We start from the raw sequence: 26148 nt of genomic DNA, 5'->3' as shown, positions 1-26148 counted from the left end.
TGCCTTTGCTCGCGTGTCCCCTATGTTGTGCTGCTTTTCCCAGTTAACGAAGTGCTAGCTTTTGTTCATGGTTCAAGAGAATCGCAAGTAATCCTTCGATCTGAAGCTGAAAAAAAAAAAGGGGGGGGGGGGGGTGCAGGCAATTCGTGGCATGACTGGCAGCATAAGTAAGAGGCATTCTTCCATCTCTTTAGCAGGAGTGGAGTTAGTCAGAGGCAGTTATCTCTCATTCTGAATGTAATAACATCAAAAGCTTCCAACTTCCAACTTTTTTTACCTCTTGCATGCAATTTGTACGACAGGTGAAAAGCATCTGAACCCAGTGCATATTTAAGTCTGCCTAAATGGCTTATCCGTAGCCCTCCACCTTGGTGACACTCATAGACCAATTGTGCAACTCCAGCATGTAAAACATAAATCTGAAACGCAGCCTAACTTTTGAAGCAGAAACTGTGAGCAGCGAAATATATGACAAGAATTGCACACTGCCATGCATGTTCTGTGCGATAAGAAATCGAATTGCCTTGAAAACGTGTAACGTTTAGAGCATGTGCCCGCTGTGTGAGCATTGGTCTTCTTCTTTCTTTCTTTTTTTTCTTGAATCTCTTTTAGGATGGTGAGCCAGGGACATTGTTCCTGATTGGCGGGGTTGAGCGCAACGAGAGCCCGTCAGACTGCCCTATCCTAACTTACAACATCAAAATGAACCGTTGGAGTCAAAGAAAGACACTGCCAGTTCACCGTTACGGGCACAAGGCCGTCTATCTGGATGGCTTCATATACATCATAGGCAAGTGTTGCTGCAGCTGCGTTTCGTCTGTTTTGGCACTGGCCCTCTTTTGCAATCTAGAGATGTGGTTTTCCCAGGTGGCTTTGAGAACTTCAGCCCCGTCAACCTTGAGAAAACGTCCAGCCGCTGCTGCTTTTGGTTTGAAGTGAGCTCGGGCAGGTGGGGAATCATGGCGCCCCTGAACCACACAAGGGCCTACCACGGCCTTACTGTCCTTGACAACGACATCTACGTTGTCGGGGGAGTGGACTGCAACAACAGGTGAGCACCTCTCTTCCTGCTCCAATTGCGAGAAATGGACAGTCTGGATTCCTTACCTTTGCCTTCTTGCATGACCTGGAACATGCACAGCTATGTACAAGGAAACTGAAAGCGTGAACAATGCAAGACTGATTAATAAGCCACTTTGGCAATCGTGGAGGTTGGTCGGTTCGTCTTTATGACCGTAGCCAGCCATAACTGGTCGTGGCAAAGCGGATGGGCCTTCCAGCCTTTCCACGCCCTCTCCCTTCATGGAACGAAAGAGGCTGGGCACCACAGTTGTGCTAAAGTGACCAGTGCATTCCTTCCCCAAAAAGCACAGGCACAGTGAGTCTATCCCAGTTCTAGCTGTGCACCCCTGCTGCCATTGCTGGCTGGGCTGATGCGCAGTCATCATCTTCGTGCTTCTAAAGCAATGCGGCGAATAGCCACTTGGAGCTAGGATGCATTTGAGCGTGCTTGACTTAAGCAGGCACTAAAGTGTAGGAACAAGCCGACCTCCACTGGTAGATTTAGCATGCTCAGCAGCGGCAGGTGTTCAATAAGACGTGCAGAAAACATGAGCATTATTGCCACATGTTGGTGCTGTGACTTGTGACTTGACAAATCATTATATAGGTGTTTCCCCAAACAAAGTGGTAATGCAGGTGCCTGCAAACGTAAAATTAATGTAACTAACAACTTTTTTGGTTTTTAAAAAGACAGGGTGCAGCTTGTAGATGTCGGCAAATAGCTCGTATAAGCACTGCAGGTGGTCACCATTATTTTCAGTTTTGATTGAGCCTAAATAAAATGTGAATTATTATCGCTTTTTACTGTATTGCTTATTACGCAAGAATGAACGAAGCGATTACACCAATTGGTGACTGGGACTCGAGTGTTTAAAAGAAACCCTCACCCTATTGTGTACGCATACTTTCCAGCAACACATCCGGTTTCCGGGTCCAATAACTGGAGCCTTAACAGTGGCAGTGCATGTGAAAAATTCACATTATGTGCACACAGGTGCATTTAAGTGCATTCACTTTTGGGAGGACTGTGATTCATCTAGCATTTCAGGCACTTGACCTGTCAGCTGAACTTGCGCTCTGGCATAGATGGACGACTCATCGTTTATGATGGCATCACTGTCAGTGCCTCATTTAGAGCCGACTCTCCCATGCATACCATTGAGGTTGGCTCCGTTGAGATCGCACTCTTTTGCTCTGCACAGTCATTGGCAAATGTGTTGTCTGTACTTAAGCTGGCGGGCTTAAGGTCATCAGGAGTGCTTAACCCATTGAATGGCACCAAGTGGAGCAGTTGCACTGAATAACGCCGGTTGGTCTTTCAGTGACATACGAATGCGACCCTCCTTTTGGGTCGCACTCAGTACCTTGGTGCACACGATATGGTCTGCACCCAGATGTATACCCTTCAGAGAGAGGGGGGCGTGACGGCAGTCGAAGTCCTAGCTTTATTTTCCTCAGTCAGCTTTGAACTCGTGTTGTGATGGCCGCTCTGGCTGCAGGTGGGCTGCTGCATTTTCAGCCCTGTCACCTAGAGACGTTGTACCATTAGGAGCGGCAGACCGTAACGCGTGCAGTCGCAATATATTATGGCATTTGATGAAAAGATCCTTAGCACGTTCCTTGCCAAGCGTCCTGCCTCACCATTCGATTGTGGGTAGCCCATTGCGTCTGTGTGACTGCCCACAGATGACACAGATAACATTGGCCACAGCTTTGATATTGTGCAAAATAATAAATCTAATAGCACGCACTATGTAATATGCTATTCAGTAGCGGGCTGACCTGACAGCATGCCAAAAGCTAGAGCCCGCATTGTTACCAAGGTTAGGCAGGAAGAGAAAGGCAGAGGGTTTAGTAGAAAACTTCATGGACCCATTTCAATACCTTCGCTAATATCTTTAGTACGTGAACCCTCATTTAAGAACCGTTGGGCTATTTTATCAAGCAAGAAATTGTTCAGCGCTGTTCCATAACTTGTCGGGCTGGCTCTCTCGTGGAGCTTTTTCCTCGTAATAGAGGTACTCCATGCATTCAGAGCTGCAGTGTTTAGATAAGGTAACAATATAGCGAGTACGCATTCTGAATCGTACAAAACACAAAAGCTTTTTAGCCATGCTCTTTTGACCTGCATGAATCTCGATGAAAGTAAAAATGCAGTGAAGTTATAGCTTTTCAGCTTTGTGATAGTGGATTGTAGTGATGTCCCTAACTGCAACCATCTGTGTGAAAGGGCTGGTGTGCTTCCTCTTCGAATGCAGTGTATGTATTCTATGTCGAATTCGCATTCAAACCTGCGCAAATGCTGTAGAGGTGCACAGCAGCAGTTATAGACCGAGTAGTCCATTTTATGTGACAGAACTTGCACTCACACAAGTGGCTATACTTTTGCTTTCCTTCTTTTTTTGTCATTCAAATATGGGGATGCAATGCTGCAAAATGGTAAATGTTTCAAGCTTTTCAGATCGAGCAATTTTTGTCGTTTAAGAATGATTGAGGTATTGTATCTCTGACACTAATAGATCTGAGCATTCGTGTACAAGAAGTTATGTTTGAATTAGCTCTGTAGTCACTGAAATAAAGCAGTTCTTCATAGCAGTGTAGTTTCAGAAAGGTAGCGTAAATCTGGTAGAGCTGTTTAACTTTGCTTTTCACCGGCAATGCAACCCACCACCCACCAGGCTACCTGCGAAGACTGCCCCCAGCTATGACTGATCTACCACATTGTATGGGAGGGTCAGTTAGCACACAGCCTCCTCCCTTCCTTCCCCTTCCCTCCCATGAGCAGTTGGTGGACAAGCTGACCAGCTAAGACCCCTACTTCCAGCTTTGGCTGGTGAAAGGAGCCCAGCAGGCCATCCTGGCTGAAGGCTTTGTGGACTACAGGCCTTGCTATAGATGACTGCACCATCTATTCGCCTGCCTATTGCATGCTTATTTCTCCTTCTCCTCCTCACGACCGTTAGGGGATGTGTGGGAAATGTGACAAATTCAAATGCCCAGCATAAATGCTACATTACTGAATATGCTGTTTGCCAGGCTCCAAGGAAATATTTGCTTACACATAACTGCGTCACGATTTATTGCATCTTCGTCACCATTAACTTTTTACCGACCAAGATATTAACTTCACCTCGCTAATGACAGGGTAAAAAATGAGTGAGGTTGCGATCTAACGTGCTCATAAGAACTGAGGCAGTGGAGGGTCGTCTCACTTCTCACTAGCAAAGGGGAAGAACAAGGAGTGAAATTGTGATCCCGCTCCTGGTGATACGACGACGGACGAGTGTTTATATTAGAGTAGAATGACATGACGTTATTTTGAGGAATGAGGAGCGAATCTTGATCCCTCTCTTCAAGAGGAGTCAACATCAAGTTTCCCATTCGATCTTAGCGAGGGGTGTGTTTTTGTGCATTAATGATCACACCTGTCGCCATGTTATATGTTCAGGAATACCTTCAAATAAGAAGTTAATGTTGGATGTATGCAGGGAGCATTGATAGGACACGTGCAAAAGATTTTTATGTGTGTGTCTGTGCAGGAGCTTATTGGCCCCAAGTTGGTTGCAGGATCATGATGTAGCTCCTTGTTCCGCGTCCTGCCTTAGGATCAGGGCCACAAGCCTCTGCTCATCTTTTGACTTGGGACCATTCTCGTATTCCACTGGGGATTAGACGCCACTGTGTCTCATGAGGATCAGTATCATATTACTGCTCCTCATTCTGCATTCAGGCTAAGTTGGATCAAACACCACTTTCCTAATGAGGACCATGAGAAGCCGAATCCTCAAGAGTGAGTTGCATTGAATCCCACTGAAAAGTGATCCCACTGATCGTGAGAAACCGTAACACTTAATCCTGACCGTAATTGGGGTCCCTGTTTTCATTTATAACCTGAGCAGCGAAGTGATGAGCATGCTCCTCATAAATGAGAAGAATGAAAAGTAAGATTGACCCATAGTCCCGCTGCGAGACATCAGTATGTGATCCTGTTACTCACCTGAGACGGGCACAGACGCATGCAGATTAAACTATTTGACAAGTGCCCCGTAATGCCTGTACCATAAAAAAGCAACCCAAGTAAAAATTAAAGTAGAAAACACGGGGTGTGGTCTGGCCTTGTTTTGCTAGAAATACAACTTGTGTGATGCATCGTCAAAACTTGTTCCCATCAAGTACACGTGTGCTTTACTGCCCTTTCAGGTTGCTGGGTTCCCTTGAGCGCTACGACAAAGCGAACGATGAGTGGACGGTGCTGAGCGGTGAGCTGTATTCTCCGAGGATGGCGATGGGCTTCTGCAGCCACAAGCAGCAGCTTTGGGTGGCCGGCGGAATAGTGCAGATTGGTCGCAGAACGTGTTCCACTGCCTACGTCGAGGTCTACAATCCCGAAACAGAAAGGTAAATGGCCGCTTTTCATTTCCTTTTTGCATGGTTGGAAGCTTAGGCTTTGTTACACATCACAGTGAAGCCAACTTGCAGTAGCTGCGGCAGTGTGCCTTTTAAAACCACAGCTTCTTAGTCGGGGCTTCAGCATAACTTGTGGGGCATTCTCAAACCATGAGGCATGTCCCGTAGCACACTGATTTTCCATTGGTAAGGTAATGATGCAAACCTTGAACACAAAATGAATTAATGATTGCATGAAATAATGAAAGTGTCTGCGCGGGCTGCTGCTCTGATCTCATGCTCTCCACTGGCAGTGTGGAGCATGGTAGCAGAAGGGGCAGAGGCTGAAAGGCAGGGGTGGAAGGGTTTTCCAGACTGGTATTTTCCTCTGTTATTGTTTCTCAACATTAACTTGGATGTCCTTTTCGTGGTGAATATCGTGATATGCCCCTTGCCGACACCAGTAGCATTCACACCAAGCTATAAGGAGGTTGCAGTGTTTCTCTATCTATTCCCACTATGACCTTACATGCCTGTAATATTCCTGTTAATTCTGTGAGTGTGCCCAGCCATTTTGGTGTGAAGAGGTGGTAGGCATATTGCAATTGCCACAGAACTCCTCATATCTCTCCCCCTCGAATATCAATTGCTGTGAGAGCCACGCTGTTCTGCAGCTGTCATATTGTGGTCTGGTGCCTTTGGGTTTAGTCCTGTGGTAGCCGTTTTCGTGGGCACTGCTCCTTCATTGCTGATGACGCCTGTGCATCAGCTAGCTGTTTGTCCAGGTCTCGGAGCTGGTCATAAAACTGAGCAGATTGCCGTTGAACTGTAATGGTCTGACCAGAATTGACAGAGAAAAGCAGTAAAATATCACTTGTGTTGTCTTCTTGGTTCTTTGTCAGCATCTAGTTATCGTTTATTGTTTGCTCTCTGCATAATGTTATGCAGCTATTCTCTTTGGCTAAAAAAACATTACGTTTTACATGGCAGGCAGTGGCTCATATAAGCTATAGGAATTGCGTCTTTGCAGTGTTTTTTTTTTGTTTTTGTTTTTGTTTTGTTTTTTTCAAATTTGAGGTTTTATTTTCACAAATATATTTTTCCCCTTAGAGTTGGTGTTTTTCAGTAGCTAATGTAAGGGCTGGACACAAATCATCATTTAAGGATGCTTAGGTTGTACAGCACTGCATGCCTATAGGCTTACTAATAATAATGATTGCACAAAATGTAGTAATTTATGTCACACAATTTTATGGAGAACATGCCAATTCACGTGGGCCAGAAAACGCACACTTCGTGTTTGCACTTCACGCGGGCACTGCTCGAAAATCGAGGCATGCTCTTGAATATATTGACCATTCCTTACTATGCGCTCTCCACTAGCCTCGAAGGTTAATTTCAGTACAACGAGCGTTGTAAAGTCTCTAAAGTTCCACTTCCAAACATGGGAGCCCTGCAGAGCTCTAGAAATGTGGAGAAAAAAAAAAAGCAGTCGACAGAAACAATGTGCTGAAGTTTTTCAAAAGAAAGGGACATATTTTTAGTGAAGCTGAGGTTTTCTGTATACAATGGCCACTCAGATACAGTATTTCACTTCTTACCAATTTGGGGCAAACTGCTGCGGTGTATACTTTTCAGTTAATCGATACATACCGAAGACATAGAACCAATTCAATTCAATTCAACGGGAATTTAAAGTCACACTACATACACTTCTTGATATTAAAACTCCGTGGCAAAAAATATACGGGTGTATGGTAAGTTGTGATTGCCTGAACTGCTATTTTAGTATAACTTTTGTTTCAACTGGGCGACGTGCTATACATTTGCTAGAGCCAGAGGCGCATAGAGAGGTCTCTGTGCATTGCAACTGTCGTGGTCATTGTTTTGACCATGTTGCACGCTGTGTGGGGCGAACAGGAATGAAAGATGGGCACCAAGATCAGTGCATCAGTTCAGGAAAGGCTGCCAACCCATGGTCCATCCAATCCAATGCAAAGTCCCTGTGAGCTGTAATTGGCACTGCCCTGACGAAGCTCTTATTCAAGCAGTGGAAAAGACCCCAAATTGAGCAAGGTGAATCTGCCTGCGGTGCAGGTGGTCGTTTGCAGTGAACTTCCTGCCATCGCCGCGGAGCTGTCTGACGCTGGTGGAGTGTAGTGGCCAAATGTACGCCGTGGGTGGCCTGCTTAGCCACCGGTCGGGCAAGAAGCGCTCCTTCACCACGCTTGAAGACACGCTCGTGTTTGTGGACGAGCGCAACGCCTGGCTCGACCGGGCGCCCATGCCTGTGGCCCGCCACAGCACCGTCGGAACTGCACATGGTAAGCGCCGTGCACTGCAGCTTGCTTTTTCTCTCACCCAGAACTTCATACCTCAGTTCGTGGGACCCGTACATTACTACTCCGTCCAACCGTGTGTTTTGCTAATCGGAAACACGCAAAAGCACATGAATTCAGGGACAAAATCACATCCTGATAAAACAGTCGGTGATCTTCACTAACATGCACGACTAGAGAACAGTGGTGTTAGCACTTATCGTAGCTTGTGAAGAGCTCACCCGCTTTGGGTACTGTGAGACTTACCACTGCGGGTGGAGGCTGACGGCACCTATCATCTGCCCTGTTGTCATTACAGAACCTTCATCACCACTCATACGCGTATTACTTGGCACTACCTTGAAATGAAATCATGCAGTTATGGCTGTACTTACACGGCAGTGCAGAACAACAACAAAGCACGCAGGGAAGCCAAACAAGCCAAACAGTGGATCCATATCGCATTATAAATCATGACTGAGGAAACCGTGTGGTGGTGCTATCCAGCACAATCCATAGACACCAATGCCACCACCGCTTAGTTGTATGTTAAGCCTAGCATATATGACTGGAGAAATGTGGCCTGTGCTACGAAGTATACAATGCAAACATACCATTTTGTTTTGCATTGCGTGATGTAACCACAGCGCAGGTCAAATTCTTGAGGGAAACCGTGAACCGCTTTGTTAGTCATCATATTTGCTCCTTTGGATGCAGCACTTGGTAATTCAGGTGCATTGCGGCAAAGTAAACCCACAAATCTTTTTTGTTTCTTTTTTTAGATTGAGTGGTGAATCACCTGTGGTAGTGAAACAACCTGCGCTTGGTGATGTTAAGAAATGGCAGTCTGTGCCTTAAAAAAGCGTGAGTTTGGCTAAAGTTGCCAGATTTGTTTATTTTACATTTCCAGTCCTTAACCGTTATCTTACGGTTCCTCTAAAAAAAACTGATTATTGTACAATCAAGATGATGGGATCACAACTGGTATGACCTTCGCTATGATACGTATTCAAAATATTCCCCTACTGAAATGCATTGTGCACAATGTAAAATGGATTTTTATACTGTGATAAATAATGACAGTGGGCTTGGATGGTAGGAATACAATACTATTAGAAGATGACTCTCCATGGTGGCTCAGTGGCCAAGGCGTTGTGCTGCTGAGCCCAAGGTCGCGAGTTCGATCCTGGCTGTGGTAGCTGCTTTTCTGATGGAGACGAAAAGCAAAATGCCGTTTGTCGAGATTTCAGCGCACGTTAAAGACCCCTAGTGGTCAAAATAAATCCAGAGCCCTCCACTACAACTCGTCTCATAGTCCAGGAGTAGCTTCGACGCATTAAACCCCAATATCAATTATTCAGTTGATATACCACAATATGGCTGTATGTCTTGTGGAATATATAGGGGTTCTTCGGGGCGACCTAGCCAGTAATCCGGTATAGGCCACCACTCGGCGTAAGTCACCATGCTAACTCTTGGTGTGTCAACCACGCGGGCTCCCGAGCCTATGGCAGCTCAGCGAGGTTCACCAATACGAGAACACAGTAGACAGTAGTGCCGAAGCACAGCCGTTTATTTGGGAACTCCCAAAGCATGCAAGCACAAGGCGCGACGGCGTTCACGAATCATGCCGTCCGGCTCATGATCGCGAACGGGAGGTAGGCACTCACGGCGCGCGACAAACGACATATCCCACTTGAGATACATGTCCGCCATCATGCCGCGCTGTTCTGTCGATCCTGCCCCGACCGGGCCTCTGGCGAAGCTCCCTCTGTCTTCCGCGTGCACACGTTCGTGCCACCCGCACGCCTATGCCCCGCACGGACCAGTGGTGCCATCTCTCGGAAGAAGAAGGGGGGGGGGGGCGACGAACCAATGGAGCGCCAGACCGGTTTCAGCACAATGCGTCGCTCCCGAAGCGCGCGCAGGCTCGGGATCGCGGGCCGCGTTCTCCACGATTCCTGCAGTCTTGATCGCTATAACATACACTCTGTACCCCCTTTGTCCACTAAGATGACTCTGCATAACATGGCTGAATTTTATTGCCAGATATTGGTAGTGAAACCTGAATTTTGAACTGATTAAAATGGTGTCGCTGCTTCAGCAGCCATTCCTGCAGCTGCACCAGATGTAGGAAACTGGAAAATGAATTGCAGAGTTGTATTGCAAATTTCTGAAAGCTAATAACAACACTATGTGTCTGTGGACTGGGCTGACACAGTTCACTGCTCTTTTGAACTTGGAAGTGGGCTAAATTGTGAAATTGCAATTGGTGATTTTTTATCGTGCCTGTTAGCCTGCTCTTTAAATCCTTGCCACCATTCCCTTGTGGCGTGGTGGTACTGTTTCATCTCCGCTGTGCTCTGTCTTGCTTGCGGGGTCTTTTCTTGGTACTAACGATGTATAAAGTTTATTTTGAATAAGCACTGGCTCCATGAATTTCCCCGCACGCACGTCCAGAAATCTGCAGTATGGGATCCAAAAATGGCTTTTGATGTAAAACGAGTTGGGACCGAAATTTGTGAAGCGCATGATAGCAAACGGGCACAGTTGGCGAACTAGCTTAGGGAGTACCAAGGTGTCAACAGCTTCTTACCAAGAAAACTTCATTTCAGTCTAGAAGCATGGAGCTAGACAAGTTAACAGTTTTTTCCATTGTCCTATATGGAGCTTTGCATATCGTTTGATCAGAAATTTAGTGGGGACTCGAAGACTGTCTGTACGCATCTGGGATTTCTTATTTAGACAGTGTTGGCCGGAGAAGCTTGAGTGCGATTGCTTCATTAGGTTGTGAATAGATGCACAAAGATGGAGTTGACCCAATGAAACAAAGATGAGAGGGGCTCCATAAGAGCCTCTTCTTGCCACTTAGCCGCACGCCACCGGGGTATTGAGGGAAAGCCTGTGCCCACTAGCAATGGAAGACTGCATGTTTGCAGCAGGCAATCTCAGGCATCCATTCAGCGCCCAACTATATTGATTGATTGATTGCAGGGTTTAACGCGCCGACGCAACGCAGGCGATGAGGCGCGCCGTAGTGGAGGGCTCCGGATTAATTTTGACCACCTGGGGATCTTTAACGTGCACCGAAATCTCGTGCACACGGGCATTTTTGCTTTTCGCCTCCATCAGAAAAGCGGCCGCCGCGGCCGGGAATCGAACCCGCGACCTTGTGCTCAGCAGCGCAACGCCTTAGCCACTGAGCCACCGCGGCGGGTAGATTCTACTGTAGTTCAAACTCGTTGTGAAGAACATATTTTGCATGCTTTTTTAGCAGAAGATTTCTCATTTTCAACAATGTGTAATTTCCAATGTCCAAATTCATTGAAACAACTGTCCCTTTCCATTTTTTTAAACTTTATACTTTGAAAATATTCAAAGTTTTTAAGGGGTCAGACTGGTTTTGCAGCTATTTTTATTTATTGATGAGCCAATTTTAATGCAACTGCACAGCATTATGGAGTTTGTCGTGCTTATTTCAAACCTGCAATTACATTTCTTGCAAGTTGATTATTTATTTAGATAATCAATGATTAATTGTCATTATTTTGGGTCGACCACAATTACAAAATAACCACTTCATACAGAATGGTGATTACCCCATTGGCTAGGCAGACAAATTACTAAAGAATACAACATTGGAAGCACTTTTTTTGATTGAGCTATTTTTGATCATTTTAAAACACACTGAACTTCACTACTCCTGCGCTCTTCCAGAAATGGCTCAGAGGTGGTGTGAATTGAACACAATAATAATTTTCCAAAGCCTCCATTTGAAAAATCTGTTTCCAACATTGTATTCTCCACACATTTAGATATCAAAAGCAAAAAAAAAATACAGTTGTACCTGCTCTGGGTGCTGAGATATCCGAGGGCGAAATGCTAGCTTAGCGTTGCAAGAAAAGTCTCGTTTCACCATCGCATTCTGCACGAACTGAGCTGTAGAGTGCACTTTAAAATGCTATTTACAATAAAATATGGTGCCTTATGATGAAGTGAAGTGAAGTGAAAAAGACTTTAATGATCGCCGGCAACAGGCGTAATGTCTCCACTACGCCCGGACGTAGCCACTCGTCGATCCTGGTGGCATTCTACTAAGCAACACTTTCGTTACTCACTGCGGGGGTGGACCTGCGTATGGCGTCTTGTAACCACGGCGGAAGGTCAATCCTGGTTGAAGCTTCGTGTGGTCGCACTTCACAATCCCATAATAAATGGGCGGCTGTTGCCCTGGAGTTACTGCACAAAACACACTTGTCGTCCGTGTAGAGTTCTGGTTGGATATGTTTCATAATGACCGGGGTCACTAATGAATTTGTCTGTAGCTGTCTGAACGTAGACGCTTGTTCTCTAGTCAACTCGGGGTGAGGCGGTGCCAGCACCTGAAGAAATTTGCAGACTGATAAAAAAATGGCCATGGTGGCCGCAAATGCCATTTTCCAGACAGCGATTTTTTGCTCTTTTTTTTTCTTTTTTTTTTGGCCCCAAAGACTCATCTGCTCCCTTAAGCAGTGCTATTCGATTTGAAGCCAAACCGAGTACTATTGTGTCATTCACTTTGATATTTGCACTTTTTAAATATTTTCGCACCTCCAGGCTAATTTTATCTGGTTGTTGTAAACTATCTTTCACTTACAGAGCAACTAACGCCAGCAGAGGAAGGCAACAGGGAAGGGAATTAACCAAGGTCAAATTCCGATTCTGACTACATATATTTCAAAATGAATTTGATATGTAGTTCATTTTGCAGAATTTTCTCCACAATGCATATAAAGTATAACCTCATTATAACAGACCATGATAGTGATCACGATTTCAGTCTGCTGTAAAAGAACTATCAACAATCCAAATACTCTTACTACAGACTTTGATGGAATCATAAGTGGGGTCTGCTATGAGTTTAGTCTTCTCAACTACTAAAGAACAAAACAGAAAAAATGAAGGTATGCCAGTCATTTTTTTTTTTTTCAAAATTTAGTTACAACTGAAATAGCTTAGAACTTGAGGGCAACAAACCTTCAGGATGACTTGGGTTTTTCAACGGTGTCATCCTCCTGCGACGCTACGAAGCACTTCACAAAATCACACACACGCACGAGTCTTCTTACATTTGCTGTGCTCCTGTTGCATGGCACCCACTCCATCAGTTCATTCTTTCATACCATTACTGCTACTCTTTCACTCCTTCAACCTGCACTTGCATTTCCATTGTCTCCACATGAATGTAAGCAAAGTGCAAGTGAAGGTCTTGTTGCTCAGCTTGGGGATTTAGCCACCTATATTGTATGGGGCTTACCTACATTTGTTTGTTTCAACCTTGGTAACTTTCATATTCCAATGAACTGCATCCGTCTCAAGCTTCCGTGTATTTTCTACCAGCCCGAGCTCCCTGCTTCTTTCTCTTTTTCCTATCGGCAGCTGTCCTCGTTGGTTTGGGTAGTGGAATGGTCGCTGACTGTGCCCTCAGCTTTTGCTTTGCAATTCTTCACGCCTTTACAACATACAAACGTCTGATGTGTTGGCTTAACATCGTTAAATTTTAAAATCTATCACCTGGCTGCTAGGACATGACACTTATGCATACTGCATGTCTGCACGGATTTAACAGTGCTAGTTTTCAGCAAGCAAAAAGTTTCACTTGAACTAATTCACAATTATTTTTAGTTGTTTCAAATTGATTCTCACCATTGCAAATTAGAAACACACACTGCAAACATATGAAAGGAAAGGTTGTCTACACTGGACAACAGTCCACTGTGAGGTGCAACAAGGGACTTCATAACCTTTTAATTTAGTCTCTTATATCCATCTGTATGTTATAACAAAATCCACAGTAAAAGAAGTTGTAACAATGGCACAGATACAAATATTAACCAAACATATGAAATTGGTATGTTGTATCAGAATACGTATCTGTTGTAAGCAGATCTCTTATAACGAGGTTACACTGTACCATGTAGTATACCACATTTTGAGCACTAAAAAGCCAGGTACATACGGATTTTTATACCTCTGTTAAAAGAAAAAAAAATGCGATTTACATGCAGGGGAGTCAGCAGAACAATTTTTAATGACATAAATGGGTTTTATTTTTGTAACTATTTAGCTAATTTGAATAAACGTTGACAAATATTTTGCATTGTTCCCCCCTCCAACCATGTCTGATGTTTGCTCCCTGTATACCCCAACCATTATTACACCGTCTACTCATATCTATGATTCTTTAGTTAACTGCCTTGAGAACAGTGAGTGCAGACGATAACCTCCTAGTTGCGACTAACGGCAAAGTCAGTGTTTCAGATTTGAGTGCCTGGCCTATGCCATCCACACGTAAAAGAACGGAACATGAACCTCATCCTTCTCTTGCACTCTTCTGCAGATGGAGTGATCTTCATCGTTGGTGGGCGCCAGGCAGAGAAGCCGGACTTTCATTTCGACACCATGCTGGCATACGACACCAAGCTGAACGAGTGGACGTCGCTGGGCAACGTGCCTCAGAACGTGCGCGACTACCACTGCGTGCTGGCTCCGACTGAAAAGCCGTCGCGCAGTTTCCGTGAGCTCCTGACGAGCCGAGGAGACCACAGGGCCGCAAGCGCAATGGCCGGCAAATTTCCGCTGGCGGCCCCTCCGGACATCAAGTCCTACTCTCAGGGAGATGTGGCGGTCAAGCGGCTGTAAATGTGACACACCTTTATAAATTCAAATATATGGCAAAATTGTTCCAATTAAGTCGTGCCTTCTCTCTGGAAATGCTGCACACATACACAAATTCAATGCAAACCCCGAAGACACTGAATTGAAAGTGAACAATACTGAGCTGGGGATTCTGTGCTTTTAACTTAGGCTTGCAGTAAGCCCAGTCGGTCTGGTTGTGGGTGATGTTGCATGAGAACAGGCCCCAAATGCAATCCACGTACTAGTGCAAAACTACTGATAGCACTGTTGGTACTCTTGATGGTAGTATTGATAATTGACTGTCGGTAGTATAGAGCAGTAGAACTCTCTGCACAGTAATTTTGGTAGTCACCTGCTGCATAAGTATTGATGCAGCAAGATGTCGAACCTGAAAAAATAATAGTCTGATTCAGGTTTAGGCTGAAAATATTCTGCTCTGATTCAGTTCCACTTCGGAATGTTGAACAGGTTCATGAACCAGTTCAACACCATGTTTTGTTCGAGCTGGCATTCTGTAAATGCTTGCTGCAGGCATACTTTGCATTTAAATGAGCTCTACAAAACGAAAATAAACGATTAGTGTTAAAGTTGAAACAATGTTCAATGTCTATGTCTACTATGTAGCTGTTCTACTTAGCGCAGAAACACCACAAAAAAAAAAAAAGGTATGATGAGAAAATGGATGACGAGGTAAAACTCGCATGAATACAGGGCAGGCTTTTCTCACTTTGCCACTCTGCGACCCGCCAAAAAATAAAGGCAGCTTGTTGCAAGCACCCTCCACACTTCCCCCTTCCCTCCTCTTGCCACTAAGCACGAGGACGCGAATTTGGTTCCCGGCCACAGCAGCGGCTTTTCTGATGGAGGGAAAAGCAAAAACGCCCAGGTGTACGAGATTTCGGCGCACGTTAAAGATCCCCAGGTGGTCAAAATTAATCCGGAGCCCTCCACTACGGCGTGCCTCATCGCCTGCACTCGTCGGCGCGTTAAAGGAGCCATGAAGACAAAATACAAGTTGGGTTAATTAGAAAGAGTGCTTAGTCCCGATAATAATGATACCAATATCATTGCAATCTTCGAACAAATAACGGAGATATTAAAGAAAACGTGTGAAGCAGTCGCGATCCCCTAGCCAATTTCCCGCAACTTTTCTATGACGTCACGGAACCTTGTTTGTGCGATTGGCGGCCGCCTAACTGACCTGTCGCGACGACACATGACTGGACGTCTGTAATGGGGCCTCTAGTTCCATTTGACCGCATCACTTGAATGCTAACATGCAGTTAACGCCCTGAAAATTATGTTTTATTGTTGGCCCGTATGACGTCATTCTTGCTCATAACACGTCACTGTGGCGCAAAATTTGAAAGTTTTTAAATACTTCTTGCTTTTTTTTCGTTAAAAAAACATCTTTCGTGGCTCTAATGGTGCTGAGTGAGATACTGAATCCTAGTTCTTTCAAATTAAACGAAGTTGTATATTCTCTTCATGGCTCCTTTAAACCCTACGATCAACATCATCAACTTACTCTTGCTCCCAGAGCACATTTTTGAGATGTCTCAAGCCTTTCAATTGCTGTGCATGATCTGCGGCTCAAATGTGAGTCTTCCTAAAACTGATATTCATAATAATGATGATTATACTTTGAAGTCCGTGCATTCTTGATGTCAATTCCTGTAAATGCGTTTTATTGGTGTTTCCTTGTGCAGTGTAGACAGGAATGTAGTGAGTGCATTGAAGGCAAACGCTAGGCAAAATAGTTGGTGCTTAGTATTCCCTACCTGCCACTTCTGAGCATGTGTGGGTATAAATTTCCACCGAGGGCATACAGATGTCCTGGTTTTACATTCTAATTAGTCTAAATTAACTGCCTAATAATGCAGCACTTGGTTGTTTAGCAGTTTAACCAATTCTTCAACGCTACTAGGAGTGTGTAAAGAGGAAGGCTGAGGAATGGCATCAATCAAGCTTTGGTTGTTGAGAAAAGCTGCCTGCACCGTTTCGCCATAATCTGGTAAACATTGCTTTCTTTGCTAGTTCCCTTGGGGGTGTTCCCTTGGGGGTGTTCCCTTGGGGGTGTTCCCTTGGGGGTGTGGCTTGACTAGTTTGAAAATTAACATTTCAGGCTTAGATTCAGTTTTGGCTCGACACCTTGTGACACACTACATTCAATTTCTGACTAACGGGAAAATATTGATATAAGTAATAGTATCAAGAAACAAATATAGTGATGCTGTCACTATTATTTTATTAGACAATGAAAAACATCAAGAGTGCCCAGCAAAGGTTGTTTTTGAGTAGGCTCACTTGTAGATATAAACATCCAATGGAGCTGGTATATCTCTAAGCAAATTATCGTCCTCAGCACATCGCGCTCACACTCATATCCCCATACATGATGGACCTCCCTAGTGGCAGTTGTCCAGCCACAGTGATGTCCTGCAATACCAACTTTGCATGGGCCGGGGCGCTCGCACCGGCTGTGACGAGGTCCTGGCTGCTTTATTGTCACAACTTGTTTACATGAGCTTGCCCTTTCTGCCTCGCTCCTGTCAAGTAGGCTACAGCAAAACACTTGGTGCAGAGCTACCCTGCCATGCGTGACGATGATGTTTATAAGCCTCCCCTTCGAATGCCATCTTGCCTGTGTAAGGAATCAATCTACTGCTGTTAATCTTTCTTCATCTATATAATCCTTTATGATTGCACTTTGTATCTACCTAACTGTGGTTGTGATGGCCCTGTATCGGCCCCTTCCCTGCTTCCTCTGCAAAGATACTCCAGTAGCTTTCTTCTAATGTCTGCCACAGACCAGTCAATGTTTCTCTTAACAGTAAAACCCAGTGCTTCAAGGACGTGGACGTTCCCGCTCCCCCATTTCGAGAGCTGTATGGATGGGTACTTTGGCATTCCATGACTAAGTGCTCGATTGTACCCGTGTCTAAGAGCCTCACTTTGTGGCAAGTATTTGCTCACATAGGTTCTTGTTCGCAAGCAGCCAGCTCAGGCCTCAAAAAGCTACACGCTTCCTTTAGTGTTATCATAAACGGTTTTTGGATTCCCCGTTTGTTGGCTTTGTATGCTCCCAAAGACTTTTTCATTTCCGTTCTTGCAGCTACCTAACCGTCTTCGCTTCCTTTACTCTCTTTTCAATGGCTCCTGATAGTTTTGTGAGGCGGTAAAAAGTGCTAAAGAACGAGGGCACCAGGAAGAACACTTAGACAGGATGGACATTACAGACGTCAGCTAGGGGTTTTGTTGTCGAAAAAATAGTAAAATACGTATATAATTGCGCAGAAAACATATACTACTTAAGGGGTAGCTTTCACAATAAGGAGTTCGATTTCTGTATCATATACCATTTTTGCTTAGCATCCAGAGCCAGAGAAGGGGTGCTAACACATATATCAACATCATTACTAGTTCTACAAAATGCCCGATTTCTGCATCATATACCATTTTTGCTTAGCATCCAGAGCCAGAGAAGGGGTGCTAACACATATATCAACATCATTACTAGTTCTACAAAATGCCTCAAAAATCTCTTTCGCTTGTTGCGTTCCAAAGCTGTACAGGACCCTGAAAGTCAAGCATGCACAAGACCTGCCGGCAGTGACCTGCCAATTGTCCTTCCCCCATCAATGACTTGGCGGCAGTGCAGTGCTCCCTTAATCTCTCACGAATGCAGTGACCTTGAATAGAAAAAGGCCCAGCCTGTGGTCAGGGGATCCGTTCATGACCTGTCCCACTGTGTCCGTCAAAAAAGTGGCGGGAAAATGCGGCATTCAGGTTGTTTTTTTTTTTGGTACCAGGCAGGCTTGCACGCTGTGGTCTAGTGTACAGGATGACAGGGGGCCCCAACTATAGCCCTGCTAGAGTAACCTCTACCAAGCCATTCCACTAGCCCCGTACCAGAATCCAAAGGCTCGTGCACGGGCTCGAGTACTCACGCAAGGCAGACAGACTCCGATTTTGGGAACAACAAAGTTGAGGCTTTATTGCGTGGTAAATACAGGTAATACACCACTCGACACGACTGTCACTAATGGCGAGGACAGAAACTCCGCTCGCTAGCTCAAGCCGCAGGGACCCATACCTGGATATCTGCCATTATGGCTGTGTGAAGAATTACCCCCCGGCAACAAATGCTGTCCGAAACTTCAAGCAGAGTCCCGCGGAGCTAACTCCAATATCTGTCATCATGGCCGAGAAAGAGCCCTGAACCAATCAACACCGACAGAATCTCCGAACCAACTTCCCATGAACACGGTGCCCACAGTGCCCATGTCCAAACATGGCTTGGTGGAAAGGGGGGTTCCCTCAGGAAAGACAGGGTGGGAGGCCAATGAGTATCCATCCTCGGGCGTCCTCTTTCGCAACTCACGTGGTATTGCGAGTACGGCGGGCCACTCACGGCCAGCGAAGTAGGTAGCATGCACACGCCTTTGGCTATGCTGTTGGCCTAAATTGGCTGGCCCCATGACAGGTGAAGCCCAACTACAGTAGCCCAACCACCTGTGCAAACTGGGTATGGGGGCCAATGTGTGCAGTATGGTGAATAATGGAACTACAAAAGTGGCTGTGCAACAATTCAAACCTCACGTTTCGTAGATTAAGTCGGTGTGGTGTAGAGGATCCACTGTCATGCGGTAAAGCTACGTCAGCCAGGCGGGCTGCAGCGATGTGGATGGCGAGGGGACTGTAGGCAGGGTATTCCTTGTCACCGTTGCCCACACTACTACTGAACCCATTGAGAATTACGCTTGTGTCGCTCGCCAAAATCGCCCTATTATAGATAAGCACATCCACGTATCAATAAAAAACCGGGACATCTCCACTAATGTGAAACCTGAGAAGGAGCGAAGCATGCAGTGTATGTGTAGACCATTTATAACGTAACCGCTTATAGTGCGGGACCAGATATAACGCGGGTTTTTGTGACTACCGGTTTGCCTCCCATAGAACTCAATGCATAAGCACACAGCTTAAAGTGAGGTAGAAGCACAATACCATTTATAGTGCGGTTTTTCTGCGGGTCTGCCGATCAACTGGCGCAGCTGGGGCATCGTTTTAGGGTAGCAAAATAGAAGAGGAAAGGATGAAATCGGCCATCTGACGCAGCGCGCACGCCTTGCTCTCCTCTAACTTGGACGCGCGTACGTGATAACTACAACTGACTTTGCTTCGACATGGTAAAAAGCGCACTAGACGGGGACAGAAGAAAAGACAGTGACACGGGGATGCGCTTTTTACCATGTCGAAGTCGTATCACCAACTAGCCCAAATTTCTGCGTTGAATGACTTTGCTTGACGCACCTCGGAAAAGGCGACCTTCTTCCCTTACGCGCGTGGCAAGTTGTTTCTATAAAGCGCGAACCGCATGGCCCACTTTCGCACACGATCCATGCACGTCGGCGTTGCGTGTGCGTTTTTTTTTCACAAGAAGCCTGACGACTTGCACCAATGGGGAGACGCGCACCTAATGGCGGGAGATTCTAAGCGCTCCGAGCAGCCGGCTGGCCGCGCCAGAGATGTTTAGGCTTACCACTGCGGTATTTTTTCGATTTCACAAGCAACGTGGACGGCATTTTATATTCCATTTTTCACCAAGATTATCAGCTCTTTTCTTGCATGAGCATAGAGTTCCTGTATATAGCCCCCCTAGGGCATAGAGTTACTAAGAAACTCTATGCCCTAGGGGAGTAGAGTTGCGCGTCCATGGAGGAAAGAAAAGGTTTGCGCGTCCATCCGCCATCTTGAGTTCCAGGTCGTGCGGGAAAGTCGGAAAGCCACCCGTCTCGCATGTACGAGCTGCCGCCGGGCAGCCGCGCCAGCGGCGAGGAGGAGCGGCGCGGAACTGACTCACGGTATGCAACCGCCGATGCTCAGTTAAGCACTGAAAGCGAGCTTTCCTGTCGAACTGAAACCCGTGTGGTAATCAGACGCGCAACTCTTGCGCAACGCGATATACAGGAATGAGCATCTTCGCTTGCGCCTCGTGCGGCATTTCAGCGAGCGGTTAGAAGCGGTCGCTGGAGCCGCCTGCACCACTTCACCGCCTCTTACCGCGCCGCACAAGTTGTCTCTTATTGCGCCGCTGCACACCACGCCAGTTGTATCTGCGCCGGCGTCGGCGCGCCTGCGACGTGCACTGCACGTTTTCGCGAGAAGAAATCGCTCCATGCGGTTCACGCTTTAGAACATTGTGCAGATAAGCCACCGCCCTTTCCCTTTCCGAACATCTGCAAATAGCGAGCCGCAGCCGCCTTCGGCATCTTGAACACAAGGTGTGGTAAAAAAAAAAAAAAAGATCCTGCTGGCGTTTTTGTCCCATTGTCCCGTGGCATCTGCTCATAGACGCTAAAGACGCAGCTATGGTCCTTCAAAACAAACACAACGGAAGTTAATACCGTGCTCGCCATTTGTAAGACCGCGCTTGCAATGTGCAAGACGCAGCAGTGGCTGATGTGGGGAAAAAAAAAACGAAGTAAAGACCGTGTCTTTGTTTTCAAGCGCTGGGCGTTTGAGTGATGATAAATATGGGATGACTTGAGAGGTAGGTTGCGATGCGGTTGGATTCGCGCACATTTTGGTTATATAGTGCGGATTTCTGCGGCTCCCGACATACATTATCGGTCTATTCTGTAAGTGCATTACTGGCACCTTGGAACCGTTAAGTATACAGCTTTGCTGCAAAAGTCTCGAGTCTTTGAAGCACGAAACGTTCTAGCACGAGGGGAAGTGTCCCGTTGTGTTCGTTTAGTACGCGTTTTTGCCCACGGAGATTAAGTCAGGGCCGGATGTAATGAGGACTATCTCTCCTCCAGTTCTGAAGGCGAAAAAGATGCCTTCCTCTACATTCGCTCGTTAGAGCAATAAGTGCTGGCTGATGCCTTTAGGGCCAATTGATGCAGACTGCAACCACGGACTTCATCAAGCATGACGTTTTTGACAAGCCCTGCTGCTTCCAAATCGCAGCGTGCGTTGATATTTTTAATAAAGCGAAAGCTTAAGTCCTTTGTGGAACCGATGGCGTGCTGCCAGAAAACTAATGCATTTTCCCGTAGACCAGTTGGTCGACCGAAAATCGCTAATAAGATCCCTGGGCACGCGACCCGTGCGTGAAACCGGGCTTCCATTGTGCCAAAATAGTTTCCTGGGCCAAAAAGAACGGTTGCAGAAAAGACAATACGCGTATCGATAATGAAGGAGTACAATAGTATACCTTTTTCTCATAAACCACGTATCGGTATACGCATTTAAATTGTTCGTAGATGCGTATACTTATTGCGCGAAAAATGCCCGCATGGTTTCGTTCTTCGTTTGCGATTTGGGTATTTGAAGGTTTTGCGATCGATCGGACACATTTTCGGCAAAAGTTGGGCGCACTTTTAGCGAAGCTTTTGACGCACTTGACACAGTTTTGATATTACAAAGCTTTCGCGCTTCTGTCAACTTTCTTTAGGAAGGGAAAATTTTTCACTTTCAGTAGTTCCAACTTCTTCCCCTCGATGTTCGATGAAGCGAGCTTTTACTTGTCGTATCCGAGACGCAAAACGATTTCAAAAGGATGACCGCTGTCCACGCTCGAGAGAAATAAAATTTGTTCATCCCGCATCACGAGTACAGAATGGCGCTCTCTTTTTTTTTTTTGCATTTTTTATTGTTAAAACGTTTTATAAGATGAATTTTACGCGTTGTTTTCGTTAGTAATGGTGATTTGGTATACTTTAGGTCGGTTTAAGTTCGGGGCGCAGCATATATGAGCACGCTTGTTCTGCATCACGCGAAGTGAAGTCACAAATGTCAAGTGGGGAGCGTTAGCCAGGAATTCAGTGTTTGCGAACCCGCGACCGGAATGATCTAGTACGGCACATGAGTGGCCTTTTCTGAAAGAAATGTTTGGATGGCGTGACAATGGCCCAGCTTTGTGTCCCAGAAAAAGCCGCCCGCATCTTCCCACGGGGGGAACTCGAGTAAATGCGTCGCATCTACTCGAGTCAAGCAAAGCGTCACGTCAAGCGTAAGCCGACGCCCTTGACTGAATTCCGAACGCGCGCTCCGCCGCTTATATACGTTGAGGGGACTGCGTAAGCCGGTCCCAGTCGACGACGTTGGCGTACTTGTAAAGCGGCGTGGACTCTAGGTGTTTGAGCCAACCGCGGATGTTGCTTGGCCGGAGAACGGCACACCGGTTATATGCGCAGCGCGCCCGAAGGAGAGGAAACCGCGGAAGAGAGAGTACTGCACATGCGCCGGCCCAAGCGCGTCTGCCGCGGCTATGACGCAACACAATCCAACACAATCCACTTTAATCCAATCCAATCCAACCCAAATCCTATCCAAGCCAATTCAATCGAATCCAATCCAATGCCCCTCGCGAGAGAGTGTTCGAATCCAATCCAATGCCCCTCGCGAGAGATGTGTTCGCTTTCGCCTCGACTCGACGCGCATGCGCAGTGAGCGTGCGGACTACGGACGCCAACGCGGGTGACATCGTGAGTTACTGAAATGCTCTGCATTTAAAACAAATATACTGGATGATTCAATGGCAGCCATGGGCGCCGCAGGGGAATGTCCTCTGCGCCTCTGCTTCGTGGATTTCGGAGCAGGCGGAATAGAAGAAAGAAATGTTCAAGGGATTCATTTTCTTAGAAGAAGTAACACGAGGGACACGATATCAGAAATACCGATGTAAATATAAAAGAGAGGAGATACCACAGCGAGAGGACGTCAACGAAATTTTACTCAAGTAAGTTTGACAGAAACTTCTGTTCCAGGGAAAAGTTAAGGGCTCAAGCTCATGAAAAGTCTGTAACCCGTGATCAGAAGCATATTGTACCAACAGATATTGTCTATAATGGGCAAGGGGGGAAAGTATCTCAATAACAAGTAAAGCCAATGACATCCTAACCGAGTATCTGTCATATATGACTACACGGTTGAATTTGTTTCGCTTTCGAAAGCCCAGTGCGCTGTCGAAGTTTTAGAACTTATGATGTTGAAGGAGCTTGTCTTTAGAAGCAGGAAGCAATCTCGAAACGCACTGCTTAATGGAGATGGCACAGATCGTGCCATTTCGCCGGAGATATATACTTTCGCGAGATTGCAGAGTTGCGATGCCAAAGTAGGCAGGCTTTTACCCTGACGAAACGGGTCTTAACACCGCCCTCACAAGTAGTCAAGTGGTGGTGGTGGCCCATAAACTGGCGCATACCCACTCAAGTGAGGAGTGACGAAAGCGCGGGTAAAATCAGGAGCCAGATCCATTCTGTAAAGGTGGATGACCAGCGAAGCTTTTTATCACGTGGCATAGAGGTGACGCAGAATTTCGGCGAAATGTATGAGCAAATTTTATTTCTCTCGATTTACTTTCCTTCTACTCCCCTGTTCTCGTATTGCCTAACTGGAGTCGTTGACTAAAGCAAATTCCTGAAAAATCCCCCTGAGCGGGTATGAGTCATTTTCTATGCGCCATCATCGTCATCATCGTCATCGTCGTCCAAACTCACCAATCAGCGCATTCCAAAGAGACCGCAGCGCTTGTGACATTGGATGTGGCCAAAGCTTATGATGGCGTGGAACATGGCATACTTTTAAAAAAGATGGCTCGATTATGTTTTCCAGAATATATTACTTCGTGGGTTAGGATGTGTTTAACCGGTCGCAAATTCTTTATTGCCCAATGCAGAGTTACCTCCTCGCATTACAATCAAACGCGAGGCTTCCCTCAAGGATCCGTTCTGTCTCCTGTTTTATTTAACGTGTTACTCAGCGAGGTTCCGGCCGTTATTGCGGGCGTGCAGTCGTACTTGTATGCTGACGATCTGGAATTTTTTTGCTCTTCAAGCAATATACATGTTTTGTTTCAGTCACTGCAGCTTTATATGTCGACCTTAGAATCATGGCTGGATGACCTCTATGTTGACAAGTATGCCCTCTTGGCATTCCCAGTGAAAGACCCAGTTTCTATTGGTCTCACATACAGACAGAAAATAATACTGGAGGTTACCTCTCTGAAATATCTAGTAGTGCTGTATGAGAGCACTCTGAATTGGCGTCCTCATATTGACTTCATTGCGGTGAAAGGGGGGAGAGCGGTCTCCCTGTTAAAGAGATCTTGTGATAAGAAGTCGGGTATGCGCAGAGACGTTCTCCTTATGCTCTATCGCCTCTAAGCGCGCCTTATTCCCGAATTCGGCTGCATCCTTTTTTCCAGTTATTCGTTCTACAAGCTCCGACCATTGATTACTTTAGAAAGGCAAGCTTTTGATTGTGTTTGGGATTGCCAAGGTACGTCCCATTCGGATGGCAGGCTCGAATCCTTCCTCTGATAGCTCTCTTCAAGCCTGTTCACAGTAGAAGCATACCTTCGTGCAATGGAATTGCCTATATCACGATCACAAATGGCTTGACGACAATAACAGCGCTTTAACGGGACGCAAGAAAGATTGACAGACACAGCGCCTTGTCTGTCAATCTTTCTTGCGTCCCGTTAAAGCGCTGTTATTGTCGTCAAGTATGTACCAACAAGCCCGCACTACCACGCTTTTTCACATCACAAATGGTTTTTGTGCGCTACCAAGCGTCCTTTTTTGCCCAGCCATGGCCTACGTACAAGCTTCCGCAGGTGGTGTTCGTCCAGTCCTTGCTCACGCCTTTAAATATCAACATATTATCTGTACCTACGTTTGACTATCGCAATACGATGGTGGACATTGATTTCGACAGCATTTTCCCCTTGCAATGCCAAATGCTTGCCGGAGAGAACGATATCTGTCCTTTTAGCAAACCACATAGAAGAGTTCCCGACACATGTGGTTATAGCCACAGATGCTTCTGTTCGGGACAAAAAAGCTGGTGTAGGTATATTTTCACCTGCGCTTGACTGGACATTTCCTCTGCGTCTTCCAAATTTCACGTCAATATATTTGGCAGAATTTTTGGGAATCGCTCTGCTTTTCGAAAGCTCAGCGAAGAGTATTCCCAGGTGATCATTGTGACGGATTCTTTTTCCGTCTGCTCCGCTTTATCTTCTCCAACCGGTATACTCCACTTCGTCGATCCCTGTCGATGCTTATACCGGCGCATGTCAGGGAAATACGCCTGGTCTGGGTCCCAGGGCACAGAGGTGTTGAACTTGACGAAACCGCTGATTACCTGGCAGGAGTAGCATTGAATGGTCCTCTGGTTGATACTGTGCCCCCGATAGCGTACGTTGTTGCAACTAGGTTTCGAAGGTAAAGTTCGCTGGACAGCTTCCCACCAGACAGTATCGCTGGCTGCCCTGACATTGAACATCTCCGATACTCTTGGAAGTGTGATTTCGCGCAGCCTCGACGGTGCGAGGTCACACTGACTTGCTTTCGTTGCCGAACACCTAATTTGAATTTCTATCTTTACCGCGCACGCATAGCGCCATCGGCCATGTGCGGCTTCTGTCAAGAGGAGGAAATAATTGACCACTTCCTGCTGTCTTGCAGGCTGTTCTCCTCCCTCCGAAATCGTTACCTGGAGGTTCCCCTCCGGCGCCTGCAGGGTCTCGCCTTGTCGGTGCCTAATTTACTGTCATTTGGGGCAGTAGGGCTTGGTTGGTGCAACGGGGATGTTTGTCGCGCTCTTTATCCTTGATTTTGGATGTTTTTGGTTTGCCAAAATCAAGGATAAAGGGCGCGACAAACATCCCCGTTTCCCAAGAGGTGGC

The 26148-nt window shown here is 46.1% G+C and overlaps 1 protein-coding gene across 4 annotated transcripts in view; it reads left to right on the top strand.

Annotated features, from left to right (window-relative positions):
- LOC144155875 (uncharacterized) overlaps window positions 1-14671 on the top strand; it is a 29807-nt gene extending 15136 nt beyond the window's left edge. For 2 of the 4 annotated variants that reach the window (XM_077687571.1, XM_077687572.1), the window contains exons 8-12: window positions 613-790; window positions 868-1051; window positions 5263-5460; window positions 7546-7772; window positions 14146-14669. In XM_077687571.1, the coding sequence (XP_077543697.1) occupies window positions 613-790; window positions 868-1051; window positions 5263-5460; window positions 7546-7772; window positions 14146-14447 (1089 nt within the window). In that variant the 3' untranslated portion in view covers window positions 14448-14669. Of the gene's footprint in view, window positions 1-612; window positions 791-867; window positions 1052-5262; window positions 5461-7545; window positions 7773-14145 lie in introns of all 4 variants that reach the window. The other 2 variants (XM_077687569.1, XM_077687570.1) reach the window with 2 other exon arrangements.
- Window positions 14672-26148: the final 11477 nt, after the last annotated feature.

Source organism: Haemaphysalis longicornis, unplaced genomic scaffold (genome assembly GCF_048455015.1).
Source record: "Haemaphysalis longicornis isolate Haplotype H1 unplaced genomic scaffold, Haemaphysalis longicornis Haplotype H1 scaffold_1, whole genome shotgun sequence".
NCBI classification, from domain to species: Eukaryota; Metazoa; Arthropoda; class Arachnida; order Ixodida; family Ixodidae; genus Haemaphysalis; species Haemaphysalis longicornis.
The sequence above is the reverse complement of the archived record's forward strand: the minus strand, read 5'-3'. Positions and strand labels throughout refer to the sequence as shown.